Source organism: Solanum stenotomum, unplaced genomic scaffold (assembly GCF_019186545.1).
Source record: "Solanum stenotomum isolate F172 unplaced genomic scaffold, ASM1918654v1 scaffold11691, whole genome shotgun sequence".
Lineage (NCBI taxonomy): Eukaryota > Viridiplantae > Streptophyta > Magnoliopsida > Solanales > Solanaceae > Solanum > Solanum stenotomum.
The window spans coordinates 184,403-199,595 of NW_026021685.1; the positions used below are offsets into that span (position 1 = coordinate 184,403).

General features: G+C 30.0%; 1 protein-coding gene and 1 pseudogene across 1 annotated transcript; both read right to left on the reverse strand.

The window, feature by feature from the left end:
* Positions 1–616: 616 nt before the first annotated feature.
* On the reverse strand, positions 617–4,610 carry LOC125849944 (2-alkenal reductase (NADP(+)-dependent)-like). The gene is made up of 5 exons (XM_049529888.1): positions 4,291–4,610; positions 3,051–3,228; positions 2,231–2,397; positions 1,355–1,437; positions 617–1,167 (listed from the first exon to the last, which is right to left on the reverse strand). Exons 1-5 carry the CDS (start codon positions 4,513–4,515, stop codon positions 789–791), a joined length of 1,032 nt encoding a protein of 343 aa, XP_049385845.1. The 5' UTR covers positions 4,516–4,610; the 3' UTR covers positions 617–788.
* A 1,083-nt stretch (positions 4,611–5,693) lies between these two features.
* LOC125849946 (polygalacturonase-like) lies at positions 5,694–7,135 on the reverse strand (annotated as a pseudogene).
* Between the last annotated feature and the right edge of the window lie 8,058 nt (positions 7,136–15,193).

The following is a 15,193-nucleotide window of genomic DNA, read 5'->3' on the forward strand; positions in this document are numbered from 1 at the left end:
TATTGTGGTAAAGCTTCATCAACAATTGAAGTAATTGAAATGGTGGCTAATTTATATAACAAAAGTTATGAAGGTAAAGAATAGGGAACTAATGATAATATTGAAGAATTTACTTGTTCAAGTTTGACTAGGTTTCATATGCAAGAAGCAAATTTTGGATGGGGAAATCCAAATTTAATGCATTTTGGGTCAAGAAATAATCAAGTTTTTTGGTTGTATTCTACACAATGTGGTAATAGTATTGGTGTCCAAATGGATCTCAAGGAAAAGTACATGAACTTCATTCAACATGATCAAGAATTTCTAGCTTTTACCAAAGTTTAATTTAGTGTTGTAATAATAGATTTTATTATTTTTAGTCAATCATTTTCAATGTCTATGTAGTGTAGTTAACATTTTGCTTTTCAAAAACACCTTCATACTTCAAATCTTGTTATCAGTGGCAGAATTAGGATTTTTATCAGGGAATTCAAATATGAAGAAGTTAAAAGAAGTTCGATATCGGTTATATATAGTGTAATTTTTTGACGAAGGGTATTCAGTTGAACCTGACCTCTTCATGACTTATTGTCATTCAAAATGTCTTCTTCTATTGCAACACAAAGTTCACTAACCACAAAACTCAATACAACTTTTGGTTTGTACAAACTTAGCATACTTGATAAGATATGTTTGTATGATAGAGAAAATTACACATCAATCTTGATGATTTACATGAGAAAGTTATTTGTTGGTACTAAGTTACACGACGAAAGTATTTTCCATCGTATCAAACACACTCGATAAGTTTATTCACGAGCAACGAGCACCACCTGTTTTCCAACATTTCGACCAGAGAAGAGGCCGACTAGAGCACCTGGTGCACTTTCAATTCCTTCAGCTATGTCCTCCACATATTTTACCTTCCCTTCCTTGATGTGTGGAGTAACCATTTCGACAAATTTTTTGTAAAGGGGAAAGTAGTCAACAGCCAAAAATCCTTGCATACGGAGTCGTTTTGAGATGAGGCAGAACAAGTTGTGCACTCCTTCATTTTGCTCGAGGTTGTATTGTGAGATCATCCCACATACAGCGATTCGTCCATGGATTCTCATGTTGAGAAGAACTGCGTCAAGCATCTTTCCTCCAACGTTCTCAAAGTAGATATCAATTCCATCAGGGAAGTACCTGGTTGTATTCAGGAATGATATAATTAAGTAACTAAAAAGTGCGTTCTCTGTAACAGCTCAAGCTTTTGGATGAGCTGGTCACATACTTCAACAAACTAAATCAACATTTGGTGAGAAATATATGTTATTAGAAAAACTAATAACACCAAAAGAACTTAAAATACCATGAAAACATCGGCTTTTACCTTTTCAAAGCTGCTGATAAATCTTGTTCCTCTTTATAGTTAAATGCTTCATCAAAGCCAAATTTGTTCTTCAACAGTTCAACCTAACAACAAGAAAAACAACGAAAACATTGAGATCGGATCAGAAGTACTAGTCCCTGCCTAAATTTACATGATTTTGTTCGCGTAATATTATCCAACAGTAGTACCAACAGACTTCAAGCAATATCACATACTTTTGTGACTAGTGAAAAATCAAACTGTCTAATAAATGAATAAATATTTCTCATTTCTAATACACGCAATACCTTATATTGTTCAATTAGTCACAAGTTGCTAGAAGAGTATCTTTAAGAACCAACTCAGTTTCTAGCTGTCCTGACAGTAAGACGTTATTCATCTTGTTGAAGTGTGTAACCATCTCATGTAAGAGCTTCATATATTAGAGAGATCACACTTTTAATTTCTTAACTATACGGGTGTCTTATTAACGTCTTCCCACAAATGAACCTGATTCTTTTCTTCTTAAGCCAAACACATGGATATATTTTTTTTGCTTTTTCTTTGAGTGCATAGGACTTTTGTTTGGTCTGACATCATGTTGAATTGTGTGACAATATCGTACATTACATTAAAATTCAGGATGGTATCGGATCTCAAACCTCCTACTTCGTGGACGATGTTTTTGAAAATAGACTGCAAGTCATGCATTTACTAAGCAAACAATGGAAAAGGATCTTCCCTCATGATTCCCCTGTTTAGAGGAATGATGGGGCAACAAAAGTCGGTTTGACATTAGCTAAACCGAATATCATCAAGATCCGAACATGCTTTGAAATCAATAACATTGAGAAGATCAACCAATTTGGTGAAGAGCATTTCACGAAGAAAGCTTACCTTTTCTTTGCTTCCAGCACTTCCAACAACATAGCAACCTACAAGTTTAGCGAATTGTCCAACGAGCTGGCCAACAGCTCCAGACGCAGCAGAGACATACACAGTTTCTCCTTTCTTTGGAGAGCATAGCTCATAAAAACCTCCATAAGCAGTTATCCCGGGCATCCCTAAGAATACAATTACATTAGTTATTTTCTATTGTTTTAACGCTAACCGTTTTATAATTCTCGTCTGATGTGTGAAAAATTATCAGCAAGGGATCTCAGGGAACTGTTTTCAACACAAAAGTGCAAATTTAGGATAAACATAGACCTTAATACACCTTCTGTTTCCACAATGAGAAGAAAAAAGAAAAATTTCTAGCTTGAATATGAAAATGAAATACGAAAAGGAAAATCAAACTTAGAAACACAAGCATTGGACTGTTTTTGTGTAATGTATTTTAAAAAGAAAAAGGATCAGTTCCAGCAAAGGTTGAAGCGATTAGTTTTATTCGAGATATAAGCATTGAAGTGTATGATCATTTAACACCCTTCCCCCACAAGACCAGAACGGGACATCTTGTGTGTGGACAATATAACATGGATGTCCAATAATGGATAAACCAATCATAGGGATGGGACCGACTCTGCCACCATATTAAAGTGTCTGACTAAATGTTATAAGATAGGACGGTTACACAATTCTAACAATAAGTACAAACATTCTCAGAATTATGTTTTAGAACTCCAAGTGACCAGGCTCAACATATAAAAACTTTAGGATATGGAATACATCTCGACTTGGTATTTCGCATGATGTTCTTGACGGAATGACTTACCTAGAATTCCTGTGTAGTAGGAAAGCGGCACATCCGTATTGTGAATTTTAAAGAGAGTCTCAGGAGCCTTAATGATGCTGTATTCTTCCCATCCAGTTATTCCCCAAACTAACTCATCTTTCTTGAATTTTGGATGAGCTGAATCCACAACTTTAGCCACACCAAACCCCACAATAGGCTACACAATGTAAAACAGAAAAGGATTCAATTGTCATTAATGTAAAAATTATAGAAGGTCATAATCCATAAAACATGCACCAAATTCAGCTGACAAGTAAACACTCCAACTCTGATAGTGCACATCTACACATCTCCACTAGGTCTCAACTGACAACTAAACACTCCAACTCGACACCTCGTCCTCAGTGTGTTTTGAGCATTCAGCTACACAGCTGAGACAAGTTGAGGTGTCTAGATGAGTTGAGAGTGTCCATCTAGACATCTCACTAGCAACTAAACACTCCAACGCGTCTCCACTATGTTTTGTGGACACCTGACACTTGACGTGACCATAAATTTTGGAGATGTTCAAAGGTGCACATAGACTATTTGTGTTTAAAAATCCAATTTTTTTTTTACCCTTTTCCTAAAAACTCCATCTTTTGTTCCCTTCCTGACTCAAACCAACAATCTTAGAATCAGAGATAGAGGGTGCTTACCGTCTAAAATCTTCTCTAGAATCCATACCCATTAAACTAAACATTCTAGCTCCGCCTTTGTTTATCATAATCAGGGACAGGACTAGAGCTCTAGTTACAAATTTAGCAGAGTCTCATAGCCTTAGTTCAAAACACTTAAATTTGGCCTCAACTGACAAGCAAACACTCCAACTCCGACCGTGCACATCCAAACAACTCAACTTGTTCTCACACTCCAACTCGTCCACATTATGTTTCGTGGACACCTAACACTTGACATGACACATAAATTTTTGGAGATGTTTAGAGGTACACATACACTATTTGTGTTTAAAAATCCAATTTTTTTTTACCCCTTTCCTAAAAGCTCCACTCAAACCCACAATCTCAAAATCGGAGATAGAGATTGCTTACCATCTAAAACATTCTCTAGAATCCAGAACTCATAAACTCAAAATTCTAGCTCCGACTCAAAACTAGAGTTCTAGTCAATCAAGTATCTTTTCTAAAATTCAGAACTCATAAATTCGAAATTCCAAATATAACATACCATACTATAAAAAAATAAAAAATAAATAAATAAATAAAAAGATTGGACTTACAGAGCCAGGAGTAAAGGAGTCGGTATAACTGCCTTCAGTTTTCTTCATACGAGGTCTCATATATGGATCACAAGATAAGTAAAGATTTTTAACCAAAACAGTATTTGAATCTTCTGGAACTTTCAATTTCATACTACTGATTTTTAATTCCATATCTGATTCTTTTGGAAATCCATTTACATAATCTTTTAGTAAGATCTGTTTGTTACTAATTTCTTCTCCCATTTTTTCACTCTAATTTTTTTTTTTCACACACACTATGTATCCAAATAAATATTATATAATGAAGAAATATGAAAAAAAACGTGAAAAAATGGGTGGATATTCAATGTATGTAATTGAATTATTGTTGGTGTCAATAAGATAAGGTGATTTAATTATGGGTCTTGTTCATGATGGGGATATTGGGTTAGTGGGCTTTTTTTATTCTATTTTTTATTTTTTATTTTTATTTTATTGCCCATCGAATGTTTGATACCCATATTGAATTATGTTTAAATCTGAATTTGCGATTGAAAATCCCACATCAGAGTAGAGTAAAGTGTTTTCTAATAAAAGCAACGTTGTATTCAAGAAATTCAAATCTGAAATTTCTAATTAAGAATTAAGAACTATTTACTATTCCACCATATCTCTCGTGGAATAGTAAATAAGATGAGGTGCTTTAATTATGGGTCTTGTTCATGATGGGGATATTGGCTTAGTGGGGTTTTTTTTAATTATTTTATTATTTATCTGGTTCTCCGATACTCATATTGAATTCGCTTAAATTTAAATTTACGGTGAGAAATTCTACATCAGAGTAAAGTAAAGTGTTTCCTTAAAAAAGGCCACTATGTTATACACGAGGAATTTGAACATGAAATCTCTAATTAAAAATGAAAGAGTAATTATTATTATACCACGATCTTTATCGGTGATGGAGATATTGACTTAGTGGATCTAAACTTTTTGACTTTTTCTCCAAAATCAACTTTTGTGAAAGTAAATACAATAAAATATCTCAATGTCTTTTATTTTCTTTTTGTAAAGTAGAAATTAAAATTTGTGGATTCTATTACTTTATGGAATCATTTTTAAGTAGCATATATATTCATATTTATTCCCAACCATTTATAGTTAAATTATGTGCAAGTCATACATCAATCATCATTTATCACATGTCATATTAAATTTTTTATTCTTTTTTTTTTCTCCCTATCTTCTTCACCTCAGCTTCTACAAAAGCATCTCCAATGTAACAATCATTAAATAATATAACAACTTAGTATATAAATAATATATTATTACAAAAGAATACAAAATACATCATTATAATTAGATTATTCATCTTCATTATGTATAATATAATTACCAACTATATTTTCATGTATAAAAGTATATTTTGTTATTATTTTTTTTGTTATTATTTATAAGCATCTACTAAGTTCTTCAAAACCAGAAGCTCTTCCTCCAGCATTAACACATGAAGCTTCAGCTCTACCATTTTTATAACTAAGATTCACATCTTCAAGTGTTATTCCACTACATGGATTTGTTTTGCTACAATCTAATTTCACTGCTATTTCTGTAGCTGATGTTCCATGTATGTCTTCATACGTTACATCACTTATCTTTACACCTGAGCCCTGAAGAAAAAAAATCATATAAGAGAAAACACAATTGATATTATTCATCTTATTATATCATAATTGTGATAATCAATACCTGATTAGGACAAATTTCATGATTAGGACAATAATTTTGATCTATGATTATTGGATTTTGAACATTAGTCATAACAATATGTTGAAATAAACATTTCTAACAAAACCATTGCTAGGTCTTGCCCATGTTTTTACTCTCACACCATTCTCGGTATTCGTGAAGGTAACCATCTTAACTGTCACATTTTGTACTCCTTGTTCTTGAGATTCCCAACCTAAGCTTCCAATGCTACACAAATATCGAGATTTTGAACATGCATTTTTGTAAGAACGATTAATCAAACTAAATTCATTAAAAAGATAGGAATTAATCATTGATATGTTGTGTTTCAAACCTAATTCCATGGCCAGGGCCACAAGCAATGCCTTCAATCCATAAGTTTGAATTTCCAGGGCCAATAGATATACAATCATCTCCAGTACCAATATTCGAGTTCATAATACTCACTCCTGAAGATGATTGTACGTGAATTCCATCTGTGTTAGGGCTATTTCCTGGAGATAACACCTTCACTCCTTGTATCATCGCGTTATGGCAATCATCTACTAGAATATGAAACATTTGGCTATTTTGTACAGTTACTTCGTTGATTACAATGTTGTTTGAGTTGTAAAAAGCCAGTGCCTGAAACCAAAATTTAGCGTAAAATATAAAAACATTGTTCAACCAAATATTTTTTAAAAAAATGGAAAACTTAACGTACCGTAGTTCCTTTAGGGCAACTCTTGTTAGAGTTTTTGCAAGCCCAAAGACTAGCACCTTGACCATCAAAAATTCCACCATAGATAGAAACTCCATTAACTTTTTCAAACTTTATCCAACTTCCTTCATTGCCAATCACATTATAATCATAAGGAGCTAAGAGAGTTCCATCGATACGTATAGTAATAGCGTTACTTTTGCATGTTTGGCCATTGAAATATATGTTACGAATCAAGTAATTTCCACGTGGCACATAAATAGTGGACGCGCTCGTAGAAGCACATGCTGCTCCCCATGCACTCAAAAATGCTTTTGTTGAATCTATTTTGCCATTGGATTTGGCTCCAAAATTTTGGACATTGTAAATGGTGTTTGTTGCTAATGATAAGTTGAAGAAAAAGATGAAGAAAAGTGAGAATATTGCTAAGAAACTCATTTTGCTAAGGGAGAATTGGAATATTAATTGATGAGGAATTGGAGAAGGTTTTGAGTGATATTTATAGAGTTTGGGATATACTCTCATTGGTAAATAAAAATAAATATTTTTTTAATAGTTGCTTTTTGGATTAGCATGAAAGTTAGGTTATTTTTTCAATTTGGTCATGTTGGGATTTGGGAAAATAAGACTTTAAATCATAATCCAACATATGCAATCACATGGCCAAAAATCAAGAAAATTGTTGGCACCTTATTTTAAGGAGAAAACTAAGGGGATAAAAAGTTTCTTATACATTTGAATATTAATTAAATGACTTTAAATGTTAGCAATGTAGTTGTGTTTTGTTACATACAAACATTTAAAATATAGAAAAACAATGCCCATGCCCCTTTGCAACCTTCCTCTTTCCATTTAAAATTAATATTCCTTATTTGTCTAACAGATTCAATTTTGCGTGAATAGTTATAATCAATAATATTCATTATAAATGTTGTTAAAATATTTTTAACGATTTTGAATGCAATAATATTAAGTCAATTACCGCTACATAATAAATTAAAAGAATACTTTGATTATATTCACGTAATTGAATGTTTCCTAGTGCATACTCTTTAAAAGTAATAAAGTGAGGCTCTAACATCACATGTGTTGAATTAATTACGATGGAATGTTAGGAACAATTAATTAAAGAGATCCCAACACAAATAACATTAATATATAGCCTGACAGATACATTGTTTATTTTTTTAATTGATATATATAAATTATACATTGATTATACACATATTCAGTTTGATAAACAACTATTTAGATTAATATAATTCTTCTTAATTTTAAAGGGACTAGGTCAAAATTAGGTGGATACTACTGTTACAAGATCTTATGGATTTATCCTAAGTTGAATTTTTTGTTTATGGATAGTAACTAATGTTCATGGATTGTTTTTTGTCTATGGGAAAGTATATATAGGCTAGCTACTAGGTATTTGATAGCTATAATTACGCAAAGCCACACATGCATGGTTAAATTGACATAACTTCTACGTGTAAATATCTACTTCCTTCCTCCGTCTCATTTTAATTGTCACGTTTCTCTTTCAGCGTGCAAGCCTTAAATCATAATTAAGAATTTAGTTTCACTAATTTATATTCACTAGCATAGCGCGTACATATATAGATAAACACACACTATATGATCTTTAGTGGTAATTAATTAATGGCAATAGCTTATTTGCCGTTAAATATGTATTTTTAATAGCAATTAACACTATTTGTAAATGTTTCTAAAGCCTATTATTGTTTATAACAACATTGGATCAAATGACAATTAACTAAAGACGGTAAAGACTTTAACATCTTTACTAATGTATATATTTATTGCTGGTGAAAGTTATTTTTGTTGCAATGATCACGTAAAAAAGAAAAATTTGCAAATTATAATTTCTANTTAAACAAAAAGTGGGACCCATTATTGATGTATTCAAGGATGCTTTAGTAATTTTTCTATGATGAATTCGTTTTGTTTGTTGTTTAATTTTTTAAAAATAATTGTATAAAATATTATAAATCACAATAATTATTTACTTAAATATTCAAAAGATATAAAAATATGTAAAAGATCTGATTAACTCTTCAAATTTTATCGGTGACACATAAATTGGACAAATGAAATAATATATATTATTTGAAAATTACTTAGAAAGTACAATAATTTACAGTAATTAACAATAGAATATTTTAAAGACAAACAAATTGATTGAATCTCGAAATTTTATTAGTACCACATAAATTGAGAAAGAAGAAATAACCTTTATTATTTTAAAATTGCGTAAAAGATATTACAAATCATACAACAATAACTAGCAATTTAGAATGTTAAAAGACATATATATATATATATTTTTACCATAGTTAACAATAATTAAAAATTTAAACTATTTTAAATTAATATTAAAGTTTGATTAACTCTTGAATTTTATCTTTGTCACATAAATTGAAACAAAAAATGATACATATTGGACCCATGCTAGCACGGGCTCCGATGTCTAGTATGTTTAAAAGTAATTAAGTGAGGCTCTAACATCACACGTGTTGAATTAATTATGATGGAATGTTAGGAACAAATTAATTAAAGAGATCCCAACACAAATAACATTAATATATAGCCTGACAGATACGTTGTTTATTTTTTCTAATTGATATACATAAACTATACATTGAATATACACATATTCAGTTAGGTAAGCGACTATTTAGATTAATGTAATTCTTCTTAATTTTAAAGGGACTAGGTCAAAAATTAGGTGGATACTACTGTTACAAGTTCTTATGGATTTATCCTAAGTTGAATTTTTTGTTTATGGATAGTAATTAATGTTCATGGAATTTTTTTGTCTATGGGAAAGTATATATAGGCTAGCTACTAGGTATTTGATAGCTATAATTACGCAAAACCACACATGCATGGTTAAATTGACATAACTTCTACGTGTAAATATCTACTTCCTTCCTCCGTCTCATTTTAATTGTCACGTTTCTTTTTCAGCGCGCACAAGCCTTAAATCATAAATAAGAATTTAATTTCACTAATTTATATTTATCTCTTTAATTAATATGTGCAATCTATTTATGTGCCTTATCGATTCACTAGCAATAAACACACACTATATCAAAAATAATTTTTAGTGGTTATTAATTAACGGCAATAACTTATTTGTCATTAAATACAAATTTTTAATGGCAATTAACACTCTTTGTAAATGTTCCTAAAGTCTATTATTGTCTATAGCAACATTGGATCCGATGACAATTAACTAAAGACGGTAAAGACTTTAACATCTTTACTAATGTATATATTTATTGCTGCAGAAAGTTATTTTTGTTGCAATGATCACGTAAAAAAGCTAAATTTGCAAATTATAATTTCTAGTTATATAGTTAATACAATATTATTTATTTTTAAGAATAATTAATATTATGAGTGAAATTGAAAAAAGGTAATTGAAAATGATTGCATCCTCTACCATAAACGTGTTAAAGAATTTGTTATAGTTGTTGAAAAATTAGTAAAGCCAAGCAAAAGTGGACTTTAAGATCTCTATGATGGAAATAATCCTAACTTTGAAATAGTAAAGTTAGCACTACAAATTCACATCATTTTTGTGACTTTTTACATTACATACTTTAATAAAAGCCAACCTAAAACATGGGATCCCAAAAACAAGGATACGTGCATGCATGAAATTAATTGGCATAATATATATATATAAAAAATATCTAAATTGGTCCGATCAGCTGATAAATAATCACTCCAACTTTGAATCATTACTAGAAACGAAGGTATATTTCCATTACAAATCAATGAAAAATTTGACTAGAGGGAGTTGCTCAGATGGTTGACTTTCAAGCTTAAGGTTGTTAGTTCAAGTCACCAAGGGAGCAAAAAGGTGGGAGCTCCTGTTCGGGGGGGAGGGGGGAGGATTTAATAAAAGTTTTGTGCTATAAAACATGATTTTTTCACCTCAATTCCCACCAAATCAGCTCACCAGAAAAACACATGATAGAAAATAAATTCTCGCTAAAATATTGGAAATCAGATTCCCATTGAGATACTTGGAATCGGATACCCATTGAGATACTTGGAATCAGATACCCATCCATTGAAATACTAGGAATAGCACACTACACTGAATATCTTTCTTTGTTGATTCAATTACTATATCTGCGGGAATAAATATTTTTCAGCAGAAAATTTCAATTGAAATATACTAGTAACTTTTTTAGTAGGGAGTATGCATTATGTCAGTTGAACACTCTTAACTTTCTAAATGACTATTTAGACATCTTAAAAATTTATGTCACACAGAATACACATGTTAGGGTGTGTAGCTATCCATTGAGGCTAAATTAAAATATATGAATGTGCTATTAATGTATTTACTTGCTTGTTGAAATTAAATTTAAGTGTATATCTATGTATTACAATAACTTAGTTTTTTTGTTTATACTTAGGTTGATACTATTACAACTTGAATGATTTATTAGGTTGATACTATTACAATTTGAATTTGTTTATACTTAGGTTTACTTTGTACACCAAATATATCCAGCAGCCATAAAGTTGGCTGTTGTAGAAGAATAGACTACTAGTAGCTTTTTAGGAGCCTATAAAATGCACACATGATTAATAGGCGATTAAATTTGGATGGATCAAAATAATTGAGCAAATAAATTCGGGGTCATTGGCCAACGTTACTAAAAGTTACTTGGAATTAGATTGATCGAGTCAAAATGGGCCAAACAATTGAAACATACTTCAATTTATTCAATTCTTATCAAGATTTAATTTGTTTGGTTGTTTTCGTACAATTTGTTTAATTAGATATGATATATTACATATCAAATAAAAAAATATTTTATTTAAATAATTTGATAAAAATTTCATGTGCTAATTTTAATTACTTACATACATACATACTTAGTACTCCCTCCGTCCACAATTGTTTGACAGGTATACTAAAAATAGATGTCCAAGATTAATTGTCAATTTAAACAATCAAGAAATAATTAGTCACTTGTTTCCAATTCTGCCCTTAATGATAGTGTAGTTTAATTGAAAAGTTATGTGGACTTTTGGTATTCTTGGTATAGTAGAGTTATATTAGTCAAATTACACCTTGTATTAAATTTTCCTTGAGGGGTGTGCATGACCTTATCCTGACAAACAATTGTGGACGGAGGGAGTATAAATTAATTCAACTTTTAGATGAGTTGAATTTGGGCGGGTCAATATATGAAGGGCCCATTTACCTTTATAATTAGTAAAAATGACATAAATCTTATAGTGTTAAAAGCTAATTACATTTTATTTCTACTCTTTTTCAAATTATATAAAAATCTCTAAAACTAAATGATTTTGGATACATCAACAAACATGAGGATACATAGGTCGTGATATATTGCTATCTAGAAAAATTGCGGATAAATAGCTCACAGACGTATCCGAGAGGAGAGATGTATCCGAGAGGTGATAGAGATGTATCTGAGAGGTGATAGGGATGTATCCAAAAAAAATTGTAATTCTTATAATTGTATTTTTTTTAGAGATTATAATAAAATAAAATATATATTTTGGTAATTTTTCCGTATAATTAGTTATGAAGGACCCATTTACCTTTATAATTAGTTATAGATGCATTTCAATTTCCAGGTAGCAGTCATGTCACAATCTTTGAACACAAGGATATTTTCAGTTGATAGTGATAGCATTTTTTTTNAGTAAAAATTACATAAATCTCATAGTGTTAAGAGCTAATTACATTTTATTCCTACTCTTTTCTAAATTATACAAAAATCTCTTAAAATTAAATGATTTCCGATACATCAGCAAACATGTGGATACATAGGTCGTGATACAATGCTATCCAGAAAAATTGTGGATAAATAGCTCATAGACGTATCCAAGAGGAGAGAGATGTATCCGAGAGGTGATAGAGATGCATTCAAAAAAATTGTAATTCTTATAATTGTATTTTTTTTTTGAGAGATATAATAAAATAAAATATGTATTTTGATAATTTTTCCCTATAATTAGTTATGAAGGACCCATTTACCTTTATAATTAGTTATAGATGCATTTCAATTTCCAGGTAGCAGTCATGTCACAATCTTTGAACACAAGGATATTTTCAGTTGATAGTGATAGCATTTTTTTTATTATACAAGTTGAAGCATTTACTACTTATATAAAAAATAATAATTAAAATCCCAAACAAAGTGATCTTTGATACATATGATATGTAAGAGATAATATACACTCCCTCCATTAATTTTAATTTATTTCTTTAATTATTTTTAATACAGAATTCAAAAAATTCAAGAATTAATATTTTTAAAATTTTGTAATCATAAATTAAAGATATGTTAAGTATATTAAAATGTCTTTTATTTTGTGATTTTAAACATGTCACAATGTGTTTATCCGAATTCAATAACTTTGATTCAAATTTTATATATATTCACTAATTCAGAATAAATAATTGATTTTAACTCACTAAATCAAATAAATTAAGGTAAAATCTTAGACTCATCAAATTTATAAAAATTAAATTCTGAAGTCGATTGCGAGCTGTTAATTGTAAAGTTGCATAGCTCATTCACATCACATAAATACATATCATAAAACTGAAATAATAGTTGGCCTATAGCTACAACAAAAAATGAAAAGGGGGGGGGGGGGGGGGGGNCGCTTAAGAATATTAATTAATTAATTAAATAAGAGAATAAAACAAAATTGATATTTTGAGCTATTATATATCTTGTCCATGTAACAGTTGCATGTATATAACAAAGGAGACGTGAAAAAGGGTTTACTACATATTTCATGCATGCACGTATCCATATTTTTGGGATTCCATGTTTTAGGTTTGCCTTTTTTCGCTCCGTTCATTTTTATTTATCCATTCTGAATTTTGTACCTCTCAGTGTATTTTATTATAATATTTGTATTAATTAATGTATTAGTCCTTGTCTTCGAAAATAATTTGAGGAATAAATAATTAATGTTGAGGGTAAAACAGAAGAAGAATAATTGTCTTTAATTTAATTTTTGATATATTAGAAGTGATAAATATATGTGAAAATTTATTTTTGAAATAGTGGAGAAGTAAAAATGAATAGACTGACGGAGTATATATTAAAGTATGAAGAAATTAGATAAACATATGATGTGAATTTGTATGGCAACTTGACTATTTGGAAGCCACTAGCTAGGCACATAGAGTTAGAAGAATTTGGCGTATAAGAGAGATCTTAAAGTCCACTTTTGTTTGGGTTCTAAGTTTTCAACAAGTTGTAGTCAATTCTTTAAAATATTTTGTGTGGATAATATGCAACAGTATTTCCAATTTCAAAACCTTATATTCAAAGATTCATGTGGCATGACTTTTACCTAGAAGCTAAAAAAAAACATATTAAATGTGAATTTTGTAAAAAATATAATTAAGTAAAATAAAAGTGTTCTCTACATAATATGATCATACACTTTAATATGTCAATTAAACCATGTGTATTTTTGCTTAAATTCAACTATAGACCAAAACAATAAATGAATATCCACAAGGAATAAGTTCCTATATCCATAAACAACATTCAACTTACATAAATTAATCCATTCAAACTTGTAATCCCTAGTATATATCCACCTAATTTTTTACCCTAATCCATATGATTAATTAGTTCCTAATAATATTCAATCCTAATTAATTTCACACATGTGATGTTAGTGTTTTGCTTATAACTACAAATTAAATGCATTGCCAAAAATGGTATAAGAGTTTTAATATATCAAATGGAAGCAACAATTCTATGAATCAAAATATCAGTCTTATTTTATTTCCCTCTTGAAAAGTTTGTTGGACAAGTTTTTATTTTAAATGGAAAGTGGAAAGTTGCAAAAGGGAATGGGCATTATTTTTCTATCATTTTAATGTTCGTATATAACAGGACACAACAATACATTGCTAACATTATAATAAGACAGATAGGACTTGGTGTGAGGAATATTCTGGAATTAATTTTAGAATGAGTTTATCCTATATTGGTTAGGATAAAATTGTAGGATAACTTATTTTGGAATTGTAGTGTTATTTTTATACCACATTGAGAGTGAAATAAAAATTTCTGGAATAACTAATTCCGATATAATTAATTTAGAAATAACTTATCTCGAGATCGTAGTCTTATTTTTATGCACATTGAGAGTGACATAAAAATTTCTGGGATAACTAATCCCGAGGTAATTAATTCAGAAATAACTCATCTCAAGATCGCAGTGTTGTTTTTATCCCATATTGAGAGTGAAATAAAAATTTCTAGAAAAAATTCTAGAATAACTAATTCAGAAATACCTTATCTCGAGATCGTAGCATTATTTTTATCCCACATAAAAATGAAATAAAAATTTCTGATATACTTAATCCCAAAATAATTAATTCATAAATAACTTATTCCCAAATCAAACGATGATTACTACTAACCCCCTCCCACCCCCGTAAAA

Excerpts from the sequence above, each read along its gene's own strand:
- LOC125849944 (XM_049529888.1), bottom strand. The coding sequence starts at position 4,515 with ATGGGAGAAGAAATTAGTAACAAACAGATCTTACTAAAAGATTATGTA. Across the intron at positions 2,398-3,050 it reads CTACTACACAGGAATTCTAG|GGATGCCCGGGATAACTGCT; the intron begins GTAAGTCATTCC and ends TTGTATTCTTAG. Across the intron at positions 1,438-2,230 it reads GTGCTGGAAGCAAAGAAAAG|GTTGAACTGTTGAAGAACAA; the intron begins GTAAGCTTTCTT and ends TCTTGTTGTTAG.